Source organism: Mytilus trossulus, chromosome 1 (assembly GCF_036588685.1).
Source record: "Mytilus trossulus isolate FHL-02 chromosome 1, PNRI_Mtr1.1.1.hap1, whole genome shotgun sequence".
Taxonomy (NCBI): domain Eukaryota; kingdom Metazoa; phylum Mollusca; class Bivalvia; order Mytilida; family Mytilidae; genus Mytilus; species Mytilus trossulus.
In genome coordinates, this window is record NC_086373.1 from 10,997,912 (window position 1) to 11,017,580 (window position 19,669).

The window sequence follows — 19,669 nt, forward strand, 5'->3', positions numbered from 1 at the left end:
AATATTATAAGCTATACTATTATATATCTTTTAGAGATATCTGCGATTCAAATGTTGACTAATCTTTTAACTCTACGATCGTCGTTGTTTTTTGTTTACACGCCAAAATGCTGGCGTTCTTATTTTAGCTTGTAATGTTTTGGAATACTTACTATTGGTCAACAAATTTTAAATTCGTTTAATTTAGTAATTTTAAATAGTAACAACGTTTGTTTAGCATTACAAGATCTTTCATTTTTTAGTGGTCATTGAGAAAACAGATAAGCGTGATCTAATCTCATGTACTTAGGACATGCACCGTGTGTTTTGTAAAGACCATGCACTTAGTTAGTGCATGTACAATGTACAATATATGTTCGTGAGAGCGCTTCTGAAAACATTTATTTGTTCATTATTTTTAATACCTTAGCGATGAGTGCTATTTGGTGCAATTCATGATCAGGTTTGGAGTTTAGCTGGATTCATTGATCGTTTAAAATTAGTATGCAAACAACACTTGATAAATTTAAACGTTCAACGTGCTTTTCTCCACTAGCAAAACTCAAAGCCAAAAGCCAATGCTGTTATCGAAACACATGAAGAGCTATGAGTATTTGAGCAACAGGGACCAACAAATACATAGTCAAATCCATCTTACATGTAGGTCATATTTGAAATATAGGTTCATTATCTTTTGTTGCTAGAAAAACTATATGGTATTAAATATAAAAAAAAAAATAGGAAGTCCATTTTCTTTCATAAAAAATAATATCTACAGAAAAAAAAGGATTTCCAAAATGTAGATAGAAATTTATACATATTAAATTTATTATATATATTTATTTCTATTCAGCCGTTTAGTTTGTTTAATAAGCATTAAAAAAAACTATTAACATTTTATTTCTATTATTTTAAACCTATATCAGAATAAAAACCAGTCATATGTTTTCCATTCATAAAACATATTCATTAAAACTTGAATCATTATATACTATCGTGTTTATCATTGAACTTTGTCCTGTATTGTTAAATAGATACGCCATCAGGACATGCATCATACATTGAAGTGATGCAGAACAACTTGTATATGTTACACACACCACAAACTCATCATCATTATTGTATGTGACTCAAATTACTGATGAGTCAAATTTGTAAATAGAAATAGATGCAAGAAAATGTCTGTACCTGTTGTCGTAAGTTTGTCTTTGATGAAGCTGATAATAGTATGTTTCCGATATAAAGAATAGGCGTAAACCACATAACCTCATTCGGCGAAATCGAGAAATCTAATGCACCAAAGTCAAGATAGTTAATCAAATGATTTTTGATGTATAAAAAAGAATAATCAAACCATTATCTCTGTTGAAGCTTTTTTTCTTACAACAAACAGAAAACAGAAATCATAAAAAGGGGGCAATCATACCCATAATGTACATATGTATATAAAAAATAACAAGATACCATAAACACAAAGAAGAAGATCGAGTGACAAACCACAGTCAACAAGACATGGAAACTTAATCAGCAACACCCATTCCACTAGATAAACACATTTAGAATTCAAACCATTGCGTCCTACATTTCAAAGGCTGCTGATCGAGTGACCGGGGATTCTTATGTGAAAGACTAAATGCTATTATAACGCGCGTCTGCATGGTGTACTAAATTATAATCATGGTACCTTTAATAACTATTCCATCAAATCTGAATTAATTACCATTACTTGTTAACTTTACTGAATCTAAGTCGCGGAAGACGTACTGAGCATGTGTTCGATAAAGCAAGCAATATACTAACTGTTAATCAGGTCACAACCTTCCAAGAAAACTGTTTCATTTATATTTCCTCAATAGTAATAAACGTTTCCTCGTTTGTGTGGTATCCATTTTAATAAACAGGACACCACACACATGAGGAATAGTTTCAGGGCCTTTTAATAGCTTCTCGGTAGTATGCGTTTAGCTCATTGTCGAACGCCGTACGGTAGCTGTCAGTTGGTAACATCTTCGTTATTCAATAAACGTTATGACTATGATGAAATGGCAGCTTTGTTGAATTCATTCTTAAGTTTTATATAGATCCTGGACGATCTAGAACCTTACATTTTGGATATATAAACTGTATGTTGCCCTCCCTATGTCGTTTTGTTATTTGTGTCTGGACGATCTAGAACCTTACATTTTGGATATATAAACTGTATGTTGCCCTTTCTATGTCGTTTTGGATATATAAACTGTATGTTGCCCTTTCTATGTCGTTTTGGATATATAAACTGTATGTTGCCCTTTCTATGTCGTTTTGATATATAAACTGTATGTTGCCCTTTCTATGTCGTTTTGATATATAAACTGTATGTTGCCCTTTCTATGTCGTTTTGATATATAAACTGTATGTTGCCCTTTCTATGTCGTTTTGATATATAAACTGTATGTTGCCCTTTCTATGTCGTTTTGATATATAAACTGTATGTTGCCCTCCCTATGTCGTTTTGTTATTTGTGTCTGGACGATCTAGAACCTTACATTTTGGATATATAAACTGTATGTTGCCCTTTCTATGTCGTTTTGGATATATAAACTGTATGTTGCCATTTCTATGTCGTTTTGGATATATAAACTGTATGTTGCCCTTTCTATGTCGTTTTGGATATATAAACTGTATGTTGCCCTTTCTTTGTCGTTTTGGATATATAAACTGTATGTTGCCCTTTCTATGTCGTTTTGGATATATAAACTGTATGTTGCCCTTTCTATGTCGTTTTGGATATATAAACTGTATGTTGCCCTTTCTATGTCGTTTGGTTATTTGTGTCGTTTGGAGATATAAACTGTATGTTGCCCTTTCTATGTCGTTTTGGAAATATAAACTGTATGTTGCCCTTTCTATGTCGTTTGGTTATTTGTGTCGTTTGGAGATATAAACTGTATGTTGCCCTTTCTATGTCGTTTGGTTATTTGTGTCGTTTGGAGATATAAACTGTATGTTGCCCTTTCTATGTCGTTTGGTTATTTGTGTCGTTTGGAGATATAAACTGTATGTTGCCCTTTCTATGTCGTTTGGTTATTTGTGTCGTTTGGAGATATAAACTGTATGTTGCCCTTTCTATGTCGTTTGGTTATTTGTGTCGTTTGGAGATATAAACTGTATGTTGCCCTTTCTATGTCGTTTTGGATATATAAACTGTATGTTGCCCTCCCTATGTCGTTTGGAAATATAAACTGTATGTTGCCCTCCCTATGTCGTTTGGATATATAAACTGTACGTTGCCCTCCCTATGTCGTTTGGATATATAAACTGTATGTTGCCCTCCCTATGTCGTTTGGATATATAAACTGTATGTTGCCCTCCCTATGTCGTTTGGATATATAAACTGTATGTTGCCCTTTCTATGTCGTTTTGTTATTTGTGTCGTTTGGTTGTTGTTTTATAATGTTTACCCTCACGTTTCCTTTTATTCACAATAAAATAATGGATGTGTAACAGGCGAAAGACGAAACAAACATTAAGATATAACAATTTAAGGCTAGAAAATTCATTGTTCAACAGGAATGGAATGGAACATTTTATTTTAAAACAAATAAAAGCATCAAATTACTATTTTTGTATTCCTGGAAAATAGTTTCTTGTTGTTCACCAGAAAATATTAATTCTAAACTATATTATTATAGGTAAAGATGTTTTAAGTATTAAATCCTATTTGCTCATTGAACCATTTCCGTATAACGCGACTAAGATAATGTTTTAATAAAAACCGGAAGTGTGTGAAAATGTGGGAGAAAGCAAACATTTCCACTAGAAAAATATAGGTTTTACGTAACCATGCTTAATAGACGATTAGACTGTAGAGTGTGCGTTATTAAATTTTAAGTGAATTGTGAATTTTTAATTTATTTTAAATGGAGGTAAGAAATGTTTATGTATTATTCGATATTCATATATAGAACAAACAAAAGAAGAAAAAAAAACATAATGATTTCGTTATTTTATTTTTATTTTTTAAACATGACCTATAATCTTGAAAATAATATAATAATTGTCAACTTTTTGAAAGCAACATAAGGTCAATAAAACATTTTTTTTTTTGAAACTTTGATTTGTTAAAGGTAATTTAGCATGAATAACTAATAATAATTAATTAATGCATTAGATTGTATTACATATTATACCTTTAATTAATGTACTAAGTATTAATGTATCCCCCAAGTTTTCCCGAAATTCACTAAAATAAAATTTCTTAGTTCAGGAAAAAACCCAATAATAACAGTCGGAAGGTTCAGTTTTCAACACAACTTTAAAATATCTGGTGGAAAATTGTTCAATTAAATAAAGAATCAAAGATAAACATAACTTATATGGATAAACCTATTTCAGATGATATTTATATTGACAAATCATCTATTTACAAAATTTAAATTTGTTCGCATAACCAATGGAATGTCTATTCTAGAAATAGATTACTTTAAAAATTTGCTGAATTTGTCAAAACCTGGTTGAATTTTTGGTTTTGGCTTCAATGCGCTCTTTAACTCTTTCCATGTTGGTTTTGATTATAACTGTTTGATACAAATTTTTCACTGATGAGCCTTTTGTTGACGAAACTGCCTATTATATATCTTGTATCGTTGATGAGGTCTTTGTAACTGACGAAGATGTTCTAAACGTTAAATCTAATTCGAAAAGATGTTTTAAAAACATATTTATATAGACCACAGTGAAAATGAGTCTTTCTTTATAACCACAAAGTCAATGAACGAGAATTAAGTGCGTGTGAATTTTTTGTTTATCATATTTCAAATACTTCAACAAATTCTAAACGAATATTTATTATTTTGACCGCTTCTAAAGAACGAGTTCAAAATATTTCAATGCAATATTGTTTACAAACAATGTCTGTGTTATTTACACAAAGGATATTGTCGGATTACTATGCACACTAGGGACAATAACATTTCACGGAAGCAAATAACTTCATTATTTAAATAATAAATCAAATAATTGTGTCTTTATCGTGTATATACTAAAATCCTTTTGAATTATTACATAAAGAAACTAGCTTCAGGATACAGCCATTTAAGTCGGTTAATTTTTCATAATCTTTAATCTAAATTAAATGTTTTGACAAAATAATTGACACCCACACTTATATACTACTACTATCATTTAGGAAAGCGATACAAGGCGACAATAAATTAAAAACCCAAAATTCCTCCGTTAAATTTTAAATTAAGCTATCATACGTCCATGTCATTACTTATATTTACAAACACAAAATGTAGACTAGCCAGAATAACTCGATCGATTGATTTCTTAGAGGTAGATTCATAATTGTTCAGTGGGCCGATTGTGAAGTTTACGGAACATTATACAACCTATAGCTCATGCTTGTATTGAAATAAGACGTGATATGATTTAAATTCGACAACTTTCCACAAGAGACCAGAAATTCAACACATTTAAGTGTAACCGTACGGTCTTTAATAATGAACAAAACCCCGGTATCGCATAGCAAATAGTAAAATAACAGAAATACCGAAATCAAATGAAAATTCAAATGTGAAAGTTCCGTATGAAATGGCAAAATCGAAAGCTTAAACGAATGGAAAACAACTGACATTTCCTAACTTGGTACATGCATTTCCTTATGTATAAAGTGGCGGATTTAACTATCACTAAGTCACCGGTAAACAATCCAGTGGGTATTAAGGACATATGGATACAAGATCCACACTATTTTTTTGTAATTATAGCAATATCTATGTACTTTGTGTAATGCTATGTAAAAATCCATTTTTTTATGTATGATACCGTAATAAAACAATTATTTTATATCATCTCAAACTCCTTACTCATTCATGTAGAAATAAACAATAATCTAACACAGACACAAACACTAAAACCAGTACAACACATAAAAGACGTTGATAGTTAGAAAATGCTAGTTTTTTTTGGTTAAAACAAATTCATCTTTTTATTTCCAGATGTCAACTGTGACATCCGTCATGTTTGAAGACAGCGGGTATACCATATATAATTCTTTTAACAATTACTCGTACTTGGAGAATACGACTGTTCCATTTATGAACATAACTAACTGTTCTACCCAAGACTGGATATACCCGCAGTTATCACTACTGAGTCAAAGAAAAGCTGTTCTGTATCTTCCAGTTATCATATTCTTGTTTTTATTGATGCTCTTTGGATGTTTTGGAAACTCACTGGTTCTATATATTTACTGTTTCCGATCGAAAAAGAGGTCAGCGAACAATTTTATTATTGCCATGGCATTGTTTGATTTTATTACGAGTGTCGTAGTGATGCCAATTGACATATATGATTTACTCTATCATTACTCATTCTATTCTAACATTGCGTGTAAAATATTCAGAGCTGTTGAAAGCGCTACTACATATGCATCCGCTGTGATTTTGATACAGATTGCCTTTGATCGTTACTTTAAAATATGCAAGCCTTTACATTTTGGTAATCGTACAAGAACAAAGTGTATGTCTATATCAGCTGGAATGTTAGCTTTAATTTTGTGTAGTCCAGCTGTTGTTCTTTTCGGAACAAGAAGAGAACAAATTTCCGGAAATTTATGTGGATTTGATTGTTCCGTTGATCAAAAATATAAAGGCTCGACCTTCCAAACTATTTATTATCTAATATTAGGGTTAGTGTTTATAATCACATTCGTTATATTATCAGCTTTATACTTTTTAATCTGGTTAGCAATCAAAAGAAGGAAAGGTGTAACTATCGGTGAAAACCCCAGACAAAGTGTTACGCAAAATGGCCGAAAAAGAATGTTATCAAGTGTGAGTGATGACGATTCGTCGTCAGTGGTACAAAATCATAAACTATTCCGCAGAACAATGTCCAGCTTATCAACTAAATCAAAACTCTCAAACTTATCTGAAAGGTTGTCCAATATAAAAGCTTCTCGGACGACAAAAATCTTCATCGCCGTTACCATTGCGTTTGTATTGAGCTATTTGCCGTCTGTTGGTGTAATGATTTGCAGATCTGTAAATAAAAAGATCGAAAAAGACTCGTCGGAATTCGTTCAAGTGCTCCTAAAGTTGTTTTCAAGATGCCACTACTTAAACAACGCCGCCAACCCAATTATTTATAGTTTCCTCAACAAACACTTCCGTGACGAGATTACAAAATTGACCAAGAGTATTGGTTTCTGTTGCAAGCATCGTTTTCGACCCCGCTCATTATCAACTTCTTCCGGATCTTCGCGAAAAGGACGTTCATCTAGATCAAATTCATACAAAAGTGAACGTACTCATGAATATGAATTGGAACATTTGAAGCATTAACGTTAATGTTATAAAACATTGCATATCAAACATTTTGCTGTTTACTATTAGCATTAAAACACAGACATTCAAGATAGTGTTTATCTTTTTTTTTTATGTTTTATATGATTAGTTTTAAAATAGATTCGAGACTTCAGCTAGTCGGATACCAGTTTTTCACAATAATGCTATTATACAATAATGTGAATTTTTGTTATTAATGTAAGATACTATTCCTACGAAATTGTTTGAAGAAAAGACTTCTTACCGTTAATAGTTGCAAAAGCTATTTGTTGGGCATGATCTTTTTACTCGAACCAATCAATTCCCCGTCAAAAAGACTAATGATGCGTGGCGGGATGAAGCATGTCCGTAAGCGGTCAACATTCCCCCTAACATGGGACAGTGGTATGAGAGCATAACACTACGCACCTACACTGGACAATGGCACAAAAGCACAACAATTGAAAACAAATTAGATCGATTATTCCCACAACAAATATACAAGTCAATAGACACAACAGTACCGAACTATGAATACTCACAGCTACTGAATTAAAGTTTATCGTCATAGTTTGTTATGGAACTTTTAATAGTTTCAAAAAAAAAAATTGTATTTGATTTGCTCTGATAACTGTTTTATTTTGAGTTGTAGACTTCTGGTGCACCTAATTACAATCCTGGTATTTTTGATAATACTTGTTTTCAAGCATAGTTATATTTATAAATACAAAATTGGATTCAAGACTACAATATCTAATTGATTAGGTAGAAAGACCTGATACACGTTCAAAGAGAAGCATGTGATCAGCGAATTATTAAATTGGAAGACGTCATGTACTAAAAAAGAAGTATTATTATTGTTATGACTAAAGTTGGTTCATCAGAATAAATGCCGACTAAATGAATCAAACACCTTTACTAAACGTTTATCACTTGTTGTCAATTTTTATAGTGCTAGATATACATTATATTTTTAGTTTGATGGATCGATATTCAAGCGAACATTCGGTTTCGGCATTGGGAATCAACACTGGTCGACTTGTTTTGTACTCGTTTGAAGCAGAACGCATACAGATTTTTCTTTAGATAACGAAAAAAAAGAAAACATTTTGTAAAGTTCTTTGGTTTAACATAAAGATATATCAATTGATGATGTTGCGTAGCTCAAATCCTAATTTCAATGATTTTTTACAACCCATAGACCCTACTGATCAAAACGTTAATGTAACTGCTAAAAGAAGGAAGGTCTGCTTCATGTTTTGATTGCATCTCGATACTGATAAAGATGTACGATTTCAAAATAGAATCTATCGCATAATAACATACTCTCTTCTCCATTATATGGCGTTGACATTCCGGTATTTTAGTTAAAAAAAATACGCTCTTGCATATTTCTCTCTCAACATAGTTCATTAAAGAGGACGTGCGCCTTTAATAAAACAACTGCGCAAGCAGATCATGAGTTATAAGAAAGAAAAAACTGAATTCGACACTACTTGAGTTTTACGGTGTCATGCTGATGTTTTGAATAGTTTTAAGGAAATCACATTGTTCTGTATTTTGGACATGGACCATTTCAGGAATTGCCTGAATTCATAGAACAGAGGTTTCATGTTAAAATACTCCATTGTGATTATATTTCTTGGAAATGCAATAACAATTATAAATTCAAAGCTATATTTCCTGTTGATGTCAAGTATAAAAAAAAGAAGGTGTGGTATTACTGCAAACGAGACAACTCCCCACAAGAGACCAAATGACATAGAAATTAACTGGACGGCTTCTGATTTATGTACCAAACAATGAACGAAAATGTGTAATGCAGCAACAAACGACAACCACAGAATTTCAGACTCCTGACTTGGGACAGACAGCCCCATAGTATGGCGGGATTAAACTATTTTGAAGGCGCCAACTCGTCCCTAATCTGTGACAGTGGTGTGACGACACAACATCTAAACAAACTATATATATACAAATCAGTTGAAAAGGCTTTAGTCTTAGAGGCATGATTTTTTATTAGTTGTAAGTGGCTTTGAACTAGCTGTCAGATAACTGTCAGATCTGTTCCTAGTGTCTGTTTGTTGTCGGGATGTACAAGTACCCGGCCAAGTCCATTTGTATTTTTGTCCATCTGATGAGTTAAGCCTTTTTCAATTGATTTTTATAGTTCGTTCTTATGTTGTACTGTTCCAGGTCAGGGGAAGGTTTGAATCCCGCTTACATGTTTAACCCCGCCTCATTATTTATATATGTGCATTTCCCAAGTCAGGAGCCTGTAATTCAGTGGTTGTCGTTTGCTTATGTGTTACATATTTGTTTTTCGTTCATTTTTTTTTATATAAATAAGGCCGTTAGATTTCTCGTTTGAATTGTTTTACGTTGTCATATCAAGGCCTTTTATAGCTGACTATGCGGTATGGGCTTTGCTCATTGTTGAAGGCCGTACTGTGACCCATAGTTGTTAATGGTTGTTTTTGTCTCTTGTGGACAGACGTCTCATTGACAGTCGTACCACAGTCGTACCACATCTTCTATTTTTATATTTACTCGACTGAAAGATACAAATAGAAATACATCCAACAAAACGCAGGGTAGACACGGCAGGAAACTTATAAATCACCACCAAACACAAATGCTAAGTACAGATCTACATCTGAGAAAAGTTCGGTGACTCTTTAACAATGTACGTGTTTGCCTTTATAAATAATTTGATATGAGCGTCACTGATGAGTCGTAAGTAGTCGAAACGCGCGTCTGCCGTATAAAATTACCAGCCTAATACCTTTGACAACTATTAACACCACTATGTTGATGCCATTGCTGGTGGACGTTTCGTCCCCAATGGTATCACCAGCCCAGTAGTCAGCACTTTGGTATTGACATGAATATCAATAATGTGTACTTTTTTTTATATAAATTTCCTGTTTACAAAACTTTAAATTTTTCGAAAAAAATAAGTTATTTTTATCCTAGGCATAGATTACCATAGCCGTAATTGTCACAACCTTTTTGATTTTTTTGGATCCTCAATGCTCTTTAACTTTACTTGTTTGGTTTTATAAATAGTTTGAAATGAACGTCTTATGTATACGAAACGCACGTCTGGCGTTCTAATTTATAATCCTGATACCTTTGATAAATATTACAACTAGCCAGTGCTGTGATACACTATGATATTATAATGATTTGGTGAAAAATAGCTGTAAATATCATCCTGTAAATATGGTGACATTGACTCTGCACACTCTTTCAAAATTCTGCATGATATGTTGTCTGGACAATTTGCTTTGCTTGCGTTTACTCCCTTTAGTAGTTTGATTGATCCCTCTGTACTGATATGTAGCTTTGGTATTCCTGATGTTTCATTATCAGTTATATTGAGAAAGCTATCAAGCTATCAGATCTTTGAGAGTGAAAAACTGACATCTGTTCAAAAGCCAATAAAAACTGATAAAAAATTATACATCTAAGACTAAATGCATATACCTGTTAAAAAGGGGCAAACAAGAAATGCGATGGTTTTAAACAGTGGAAGTTTTATTATTTATAGATATCAACATTTGAATAAAGTGTTCACACGGCTTCTTATAACTAGGGAATTAAAAGTTTTAACGACTAAAAGCTGGCTGCAGTGATCTCATTAAACTATACAACATCGTACCTTAAAAAAGTTTTTCGGATTTTAGAAGTCAAATGTGTATTTATTTGATAAGGGGACGACCATTTGATATTATTGGGGAGGGGGGGAGGAGAATTTTGAAAAAAAATAACTCAGCCTTGATAATCACAAAAATAAATGGTTTGTTCAATGTTTGTTTGAAAATAAATAACCTCACTTGCAATGTATTGAAAATAAATAACTCAGCAGGTCTATAGCTTCTTGGGCCTTCAGCGGTTCCAAAACCCTTCAAAAAAATCTTTTGGAAGAGTCTAGGTAAAACCAACTAAATTAACTTTAATACTATGTATGTATGCTATACATGTATATTGCTTGGGAATATAAATGATTCATTTCATGAAGAAAATTATAAAATACTTAATCTAATTATACCAATTGTCTTTTATAATATACTTATTACTATGTATTTTTGTTTCGTTTGTCCTGTATCACTATGTATTATCTTTAAATGTTTGTATATTATATTGTCCTCTTGTACACAAGTATTTTTCTGAGGTTATGAGTGAAATCTTGAATCTTAAAATTTCTGCAGAGGATACTGATCTTTTCTGATTAAATGGTACATAATGACTTGACTTTACATGTATTATTCATAATTGGTATAGTCCCTAGTGTTGACAGTGGGTTACTTGCCATTAATTTGTATACCCCTTCCAAATTTAGTTCTGCATGTTTAATGCCTCAAATTGCAAGTAGGGGGTGAAATTACACTGTAAAAAAATTTGGTCCAGCTGAAAAAGGTTTAAAATTAGCACTTCGGAAGCTGTCAATAGATTTCAAGACGCCCTATAAAAGATAAAATTGTCCATATTTTGAGTAAGGGGCGATGAAGTTTTCTATAATTTTGATATAATTTGTCCCAAAAGTAGTACAACACACTGTAAAAGTTTCTTTGAGAAAGCGCAGGTGGGATTTTTTTTTATTTTGTTCTAAAAGAAATGCACTACAAAATAATAGTGGTTTCGGACCAATTAACAAATATGTTTTCGAATATCTTAAATATAGTTGTGAAAATGAATAACCAGTCCCTTTTCTTTAATGAAAATGAAAAATCTTGCTTCAATAGTGCAGAAAATGAATAATCTGTCCTCTCAGCATACAAAAATAAATAACCGATCAAAAACAAAACCTTACTCCCCCCCCCCCCCCCCCCCCCCGAATATCAAATGGTCGTCCCCTAACATGTATAACGTCAACTTCAATCATTTGTTATTCGAAAAATGCCATATTGATGCATAATAATTATTCCAATTATCATCATCTTAGGTTGTAAAACTGGGGAAACCCGACCAAGGAAACCTTATATAAAGTTTTTTTTACATAGGAAACATGTCCAAACACAGGATACGCATTCGCGGCAATAATGATTGTTTTTAGGAAACCCGTCTATTTTTTATATCCTGTTTAAACAATTATAATTTCAATCTGTAAAATAAAATTTGGTAGCTATTAAATTTTGATAGACAGAAGCTACAGCACTATCTGTGCTAGAAAGGTAAAATTTGTATAAATAATCAATGTTCAAACGGGACAAAACATCGACAACCTGATAGGTGTAGTGGTAAATAAACATTAACAATAGGAAGACGGCAAACAAGGCACAAACATAGCAAAACATAGACAGCAATAGAGGGTTGAGGGGTGACATAAAACTAGAAATCTTTAGGACAAGACACAACAGAAAACTAGAATAAGGGCACACATAAAAATCTAGAATAAGAGAACAAGACAAAAATACAAACATCGCATAAAAGACAACGAGACAGGTGTCCGTGCAAAAAAATTAAATGAAAAATTATTAGAAAAAAATTTGAACAGAGAACACATTGGCAACAAGACAGGTGTCAGGGCAAATATTTAAATAGAGATAAAGAAAAAAAGAAGAAAAAAACGGATCATAACAAAGGCTTCGAGACAGGTGTCAGGGAAAACATTAGAATAGATATATAGAAAAGACACAAACGGGGCATAACATTGGCAACAAGACAATTGTCAGAGCAAACATTCATATAGAAATCCAATAAACAAGGCACAAACGGGCGTACCAAAGCAAACAAAACAAGTGTGAGGCCAAGCAATAAAAACTCTCAGAAAACAAGTAACAACTTGGCATAACAAAGCCAACGAAACAAGTGTCAGGACAAACAATAGAAAAAAAACAAGAGAACAAGCACAATTGAGACAGATAAAGGCGACACTAGTTAACCAATTTAAATAAAGAGTCAGAAGACATCAATTCGTTATTCAAAGTCCATAAGAAAAGTGATAACGAGAGGGCTAAAAAAAACAAAATAAGACTAAAGACAAGCAAAAGTACATGTTTCACGTAAATCAATTATAACGAGACAAATCAAGGTAACAAGCAAAATCTGAGGAAAACTTCAGAAGGAGGTAGATTGTGTGCAACGATAGCTTAATCTTGTTATACATGCTCGAAATGACACAACTGATAAGATTGTAGATTAGACGACACATGTTCTCTACGAAGTACGATATTTTATGACATAAAAAGAATTTATTTCTTCTTTACCCTTTTTTTTTTAGTTAGTTATCTTTTTTCCTTTTTCTTCTTGGATTTTTAGGATAGCATAGCTTTAATTGTCGATCAAGTAAATGCTATTGTTTTTACGGAGTGATATTTGTTATTCACAAATTACAGGGTGAAACATGATAATAGAATATTTTTTTTTTCATAATACAAAAAGACCAACGATTTAAAAATATATTTGAATAATACATAATAAGTTGTTATTAAGACTACAGTTTACTTATTTTTGCATGATGAATATTGTTTTAGTACGTTTTTTTCACATCTCCACATCTCCACATTGAAGAACTTCATACTTACAAATATTTACTTTTAATTTTATTTGCATCTAAAGAATGGAGAAAGTATAAAAAAAAACATTGGTCACTGTATGATAAAATATATGTTTAAGGCAGTATCTGAGATATTAAAAAAGCAAGAAATTCAAGTACATCTTTTTTTTTATCTGTGACATAGCTTAATTAAATACATGTCATACTCATTCCATATGTGTTTATCTCCTCTCATTACCGCAATAACTCGGATGTTTGCCTTTTTATTTGATTATAAATTTGATATTATTGGTTTACACGTTTCAATAATAACGCTGCAATAAATATTAACTTAGTTTCGAACAAGCAAAAAAAAAGGGTTTATCTTGTCTCTTTTCTGTGGGTTTTTAGCAAAAGGTTTAACAATTTCTTCATATGTTTCTTGGTTCCATATGCTCCACTTTTAGGTATCCTTCGATTATTAAAATGACTTTTGTGTGAAAGTTTGCACTTGTTGTGTTCATTTTCATTTTCAGTATTTCATTTGTTTAGTGAAAATTGCTCACTAAGTAAAAGCTTAACCTCAAACTTGTTTAGTGTTACTGCTGTTTAGAATTTTTAATCAAAAAGAATTTTTAATCAAAAAGAATTATTACTTTCACAAAAAAGCGGGCATCAAACCATTTAAGAAATAGTAATTGAAAATATATATCTAAACAATTTAGCTTTTAAGTGTTTTGTTTTTAAGAATGACAGGTCATGGGGAGGACAGAGGTGTAAAATGTGGGTGTTTTATATCGTCTCGCTAAATATATATGATTTAAGTCATCTTATTAATGGATACACTAATCGCAAAGCTATTAAACGAAAAATGAACGATGGTCAACCACTTAATGGTCATTTAGTTTATATAACGATCTTAAGAACAGGTTCATACATGTGAAAAACAAAGGTTCTAACAAAATTCAAATAATGTTTCTGTAACTTATATCTCCCAGATGTAAAAACACGATATGACGTCAAAATCTAGTTATCATTTTGACGTGGAAATGTGCTCCAAAAACAGCCTATTCCAAAACAGTTATTTTGTTTACTCAAATATTCCACAACAGTGGTGGTGATATCTGCGAAAGGGATAAGTAGGAAGGAAGGAAAAACATACAGTAATATCTTAATCATTGTATTAGTGGTTATTACAGAAAGTATAATAACACACCTTATCGCTTTATGTCCCTATTGCTTGACATTACAGAAGTTCATTTAACTCTGTGAGGTCACAAGAGAAAATGGGTCCAGAAAACAATCATTAATTGATTGATGGTTGTTTAATGACTAGATAAAAATACCTTATACGGATAAAAAGATGAATTTTAGTTTTGGAGAAAAAAAATTAAATAAGAATCAGTAACATCATCCACAAAATCCACAAATTATTGCTAGAAATCGCTTCGCAGGACTTGCATACAGAATCCGTAGATTAAAATTCATACTTAAGACTAACTAGATAAAGGTAATAGTAGTATACTGCTGTTCAAAAGTCATAAATCGATTGCGAGAAAACAAACCCGGGCAACAAACCAAAACCGAGAGAAACACATCAACTACGTACAACAGGAAATCAATGGAACAACAGAAACACAGAAGTGCAACAAAAGCCAATGAGTACAAACATGTACAAGTAAGGTGTAGTGAAGTATTGAAAAAGAAGAAAAAACATTCCATTTTGTTATCGCAAAAATCATGGAATGAACACCTTCACCTTCAGAAGCTAATAGTTACTAGACCCTTCAAATACCTGAATTCGCCCAATACAATTGAACAGAATAATTTAAAAGACAAAATGTATAGTTAACTTTTTTACGTAAATAAAGATTGACATGACATTTGACATTTTAGGGGAAATATGGAGGAAGCAGGATGTTTACAACATCAAAACTTTGCATTACTGCCAACATTAACGTTCAAACTTAGTTTACCTGCCAACTCAATATATTATTCAACAGTAGTAAAGTGTAGTAAAGTTTGTGTGTCCATATATTTGTGATTAGCCTCTTTCTCATCTTATACCATCTGTTCCGACAGCATAGGACGAATGACATTTGAAGTATGGTGAACAATACATAGATTAAATTAGTAGTAAAGCATAATTTCGGGAGATGCAAAACGAGATGTCAAACCATGTTGTCGATATATAAAATACTAGAATATAATTTCTTTCTCATTGTTCTGTGGAAACCTTATTGTTCTCGAGAAATAAGGAAGGCACTAATGATAGAACATAGGATTCCAAATGAAGATAAGTTGTAACTTTTACACACACAAAATAACACACACAAAACAACACACCAGACACAAAGTAAAAATGGTAAAACATTAAAGCATGCGATTGATTAAAATTTGTTTTCTTTTACAGATACCAACTGTCCCCTCTGCCATGTTTGAGGACAGCGAACATAACATACTCAATTCCTATCACAGATACATGGAGAATACATCTTTTACGACTGTTCCGTTTTCAGCAATAACAAACTGTTCTACCGAGGACTGGATATACCCAAAATTATTACAACTGAGTCGTAGAAAGGCTGTTCTGTATCTTCCAGTTATCATCTTTCAATTTTTACTGATGATCGTTGGGTGTTTCGGAAACGCACTGGTTCTCTATATTTACTGTTTCCGGTCAAAAAAGAGGTCAGCGAACAATTTTATCATTGCCATGGCATTGTTTGATTTTATTACTAGTGTCGTAGTGATGCCAATTGACATATATGATTTACTCTATCATTACTCATTCTATTCAAACATAGCCTGTAAAATTTTCCGGGCTGTTGAAAACGCCACTACGTATGCATCGGCAGTGATCTTAATACAGATTGCTTTTGATCGTTACTTTAAAATATGCAAGCCTTTACGTTTTGGTAATCGAAAAAGAACAAAATGTATGTCTATATCAGCTGGTATGTTGGCGTTAATTTTGAGTAGTCCCGCGGTTGTTCTATTCGGAACAAAAAGAGAACGAATTTCCGGAAATCTATGCGGATTTGATTGCTCCGTTGATCAAAAATACAAAGACTCCACCTTCCAAATGATTTATTATCTGATGTTAGGGTTAGTGTTTTTAATAACATTAATCACATTGTCGGCATTGTACTTTTTGATATGGTTAGCAATTAAAAGAAGAAAAGATATGATTATAGGTGAGATTCCAAGATTAAGTGTTACAAGTGGACAAAATGGCCGACGTAGAATGTTATCGAGTGAAAGTAGCGATGACCACTCATCAGTAGGACATAACCAAAAACAATTCCGAAGAACATTTTCAAACTTATCGACAAAATCAAAAGTGTCGAATTTATCAGAAAAACTGTCTCATATTAAAGCTTCTCGGACGACAAAAATTTTCATCGCCGTAACCATTGCGTTTATTGTGAGCTATTTGCCCTCAGTTGGTGTCATGATTTGTAGAACAATATATAAAAAGATTGAAAAAGACTCGTCTGGGTTCGTTCAAGTGCTTCTCAAATTATTTTCAAGATGCAACTACTTGAACAACGCCGTCAATCCAATAATTTACAGTTTCCTTAACAAACACTTCCGTGTCGAGGTTACAAAATTGACCAAAAGCATTGGTGTATGTTGGAAGAAATCGTACAAAAGTGAATTTGATCAGGCATATGAACTAGAACATCTTAAACATTAACAATAATTTGACCAAACATTATACATATTACACTGTTCTCTATATTCTAAAAACAAACACTTATTGAAAGTTTTGCTTTTTGTATATTTCTTGTCTGAATTTCGAGAGCAACTGCGTTCCAAAAGAGTGCCATGTATTAAATTGATATATAAAAGAAAAAAAATATATATGCCTTTTGACAGCAGCATCTGTGTTTCCTATTTTATAACCATTTTGATATGAACGTCACTGGTGAGTCTTATGTAGACGAAACGCCCGTCTGGCGTACTAAATTATAATACTGCGTTGATTGACATCGGATCAACTGGCCTAACACATTTTAGAAAAATGAGTAAAACTAAGTACTATTTGAATATTGAGGTACCTATAAGACAGGTATTGCTAAACGGTGGAAACGGAATATAGAACGGAATACGGAAGTTTAGCAACAATCCTATGTTTTCAAATTAAAAAGATTCAACTGCTAATTGCAGGGAAAAAACACATTGCTTTGAATGACAGTTTTGATAAAAGTTTTGCAATTTTTTTTTTAAATGTTTGCATGTATAGGTGAACACCTACAGAGTAAGAGAAAAACACCTTATACTATATTAGTAGATGAAATTATAACAACTTTTTAAACAAATGTAGATAAGTGTTTTGCTAAAGAACCAAATAGACCCAAGAGTTAGTATAACGATGGATTTAGGGTCAACATGGTTAAAACAAATCTACCATCTTAAACCTTCCTATATCCAATACTGAAATCTCAGATCTCTATCATTTTGACGATTAACTAGCATGTTATGCACGTATCGACACACGCAAATATTTGCACTGTAGTAAAACAACTCTTTATATCAACTCTCAATCTAGACAAGACCATTGTTTGTTCGTTTACGAAATGAATTGTTTACCTATAATTTACACTTATTTAACTATCTTTACATGTGTGTCAAATAGACCACAAAAACAAATTGCTGAAAGGCAAACATCCGACCATTGTTCAAAGAGAAATACAATATACATCAAAATAATTGAGCTATTTAAGTGTTTTCAGCCTTTCTAATTCTAAAAAGAGGGCAGGTCGTGGGTTGGACATATTGTCATCTATTGGTGTGAAATTGTGGGAGTTTTATATTGTCTCGCTAAACATTTCTGATTTAAGTCATCTTATTAATGGACATACTTATCGCAAAGCTATTAAACGAATAATAAATGATGGTCAAACACTTAAAGGTCATTTAGTTCATATTACGGTCATAGCAACGGATTATACAAACGAAATACAAAATTCTTACAATATAAAAATATTCTATGTGGAACATTAAATTGCTCTGGGTGAAATTATTAACAGTTGTAATTTAAAGAATGTTTTAATGACACTTCAAGTGTAATCTAAACAATAATATTTTATTATATTATTAGAAGAGTAATAACAACTTTATGGTTAATGTATCATTTCAGCAATAAATTAATCAAAACATATTTCAGATTTTGAAATTCATTTTATAAATGCACACAAAATTTAATAACAATCCGGATTACTGTAGAATTTCGCCTTGGAATAGGACGTTGGCGCTTTTTTCGCCTGTAACACGATAGGACAGTTGCGCTCCAAACACTATGAACATTTGCGCCTTAAATTTTGATACATCTTTTTTTAATTTGACCAGATATTTTACCTCGTGTACCTGTAATTCCAATCAGTAACGTAAATAAATTAAACTTGTATGTGTTAGTTCCCATTGACACAGTCATTAAAGCATAAAGTTATAGAGACAGGTACAGGAAAAATGTATATGTCACGATGAATTTTTATCATTGAACAACAGTAGGATAATTACATTAGATTTCGTTATAGTGATGAACAGGCATCTGAGTTAAGAATTTAGAAATAAACACTTATTGTTATAAAATATATGAACATTGTGCAATAAACTATTTTTGAAGTATAAAGATTTCTTTGGATGTTTTAGATAAATTACGTGCTTTCGATGGTCCTTTTGGTTCTGTTGACAGTTTTGATTTTTCTATTCTTTACACTACATCTCCCCAATATCTTATCAAACAAAAGTTTTCCTATTTAATTAAATGGTCATTTTGGTAAATCTGAATGCAAATGCATTTGCTGCAACTCGTTTAAATATAAAAAAAGATGTTGTATGATTGCCAATGAGACAACTATCCACAAAAGACCAAAATAACACAGACATTAAC

The 19,669-nt window shown here is 32.1% G+C and overlaps 2 protein-coding genes across 2 annotated transcripts; both read left to right on the top strand.

Annotated features, from left to right (window-relative positions):
• Positions 1-3,726: 3,726 nt before the first annotated feature.
• Positions 3,727-7,379, top strand: LOC134715080 (growth hormone secretagogue receptor type 1-like). The gene is made up of 2 exons (XM_063576968.1): positions 3,727-3,884; positions 5,961-7,379. The coding sequence occupies exons 1-2, from the start codon at positions 3,879-3,881 to the stop codon at positions 7,305-7,307; spliced, it is 1,353 nt and encodes a 450-aa protein (XP_063433038.1). The 5' UTR covers positions 3,727-3,878; the 3' UTR covers positions 7,308-7,379.
• An 8,394-nt stretch (positions 7,380-15,773) lies between these two features.
• Positions 15,774-17,608, top strand: LOC134715083 (growth hormone secretagogue receptor type 1-like). The gene is made up of 2 exons (XM_063576983.1): positions 15,774-15,874; positions 16,184-17,608. The coding sequence occupies exons 1-2, from the start codon at positions 15,863-15,865 to the stop codon at positions 17,468-17,470; spliced, it is 1,299 nt and encodes a 432-aa protein (XP_063433053.1). The 5' UTR covers positions 15,774-15,862; the 3' UTR covers positions 17,471-17,608.
• Positions 17,609-19,669: the final 2,061 nt, after the last annotated feature.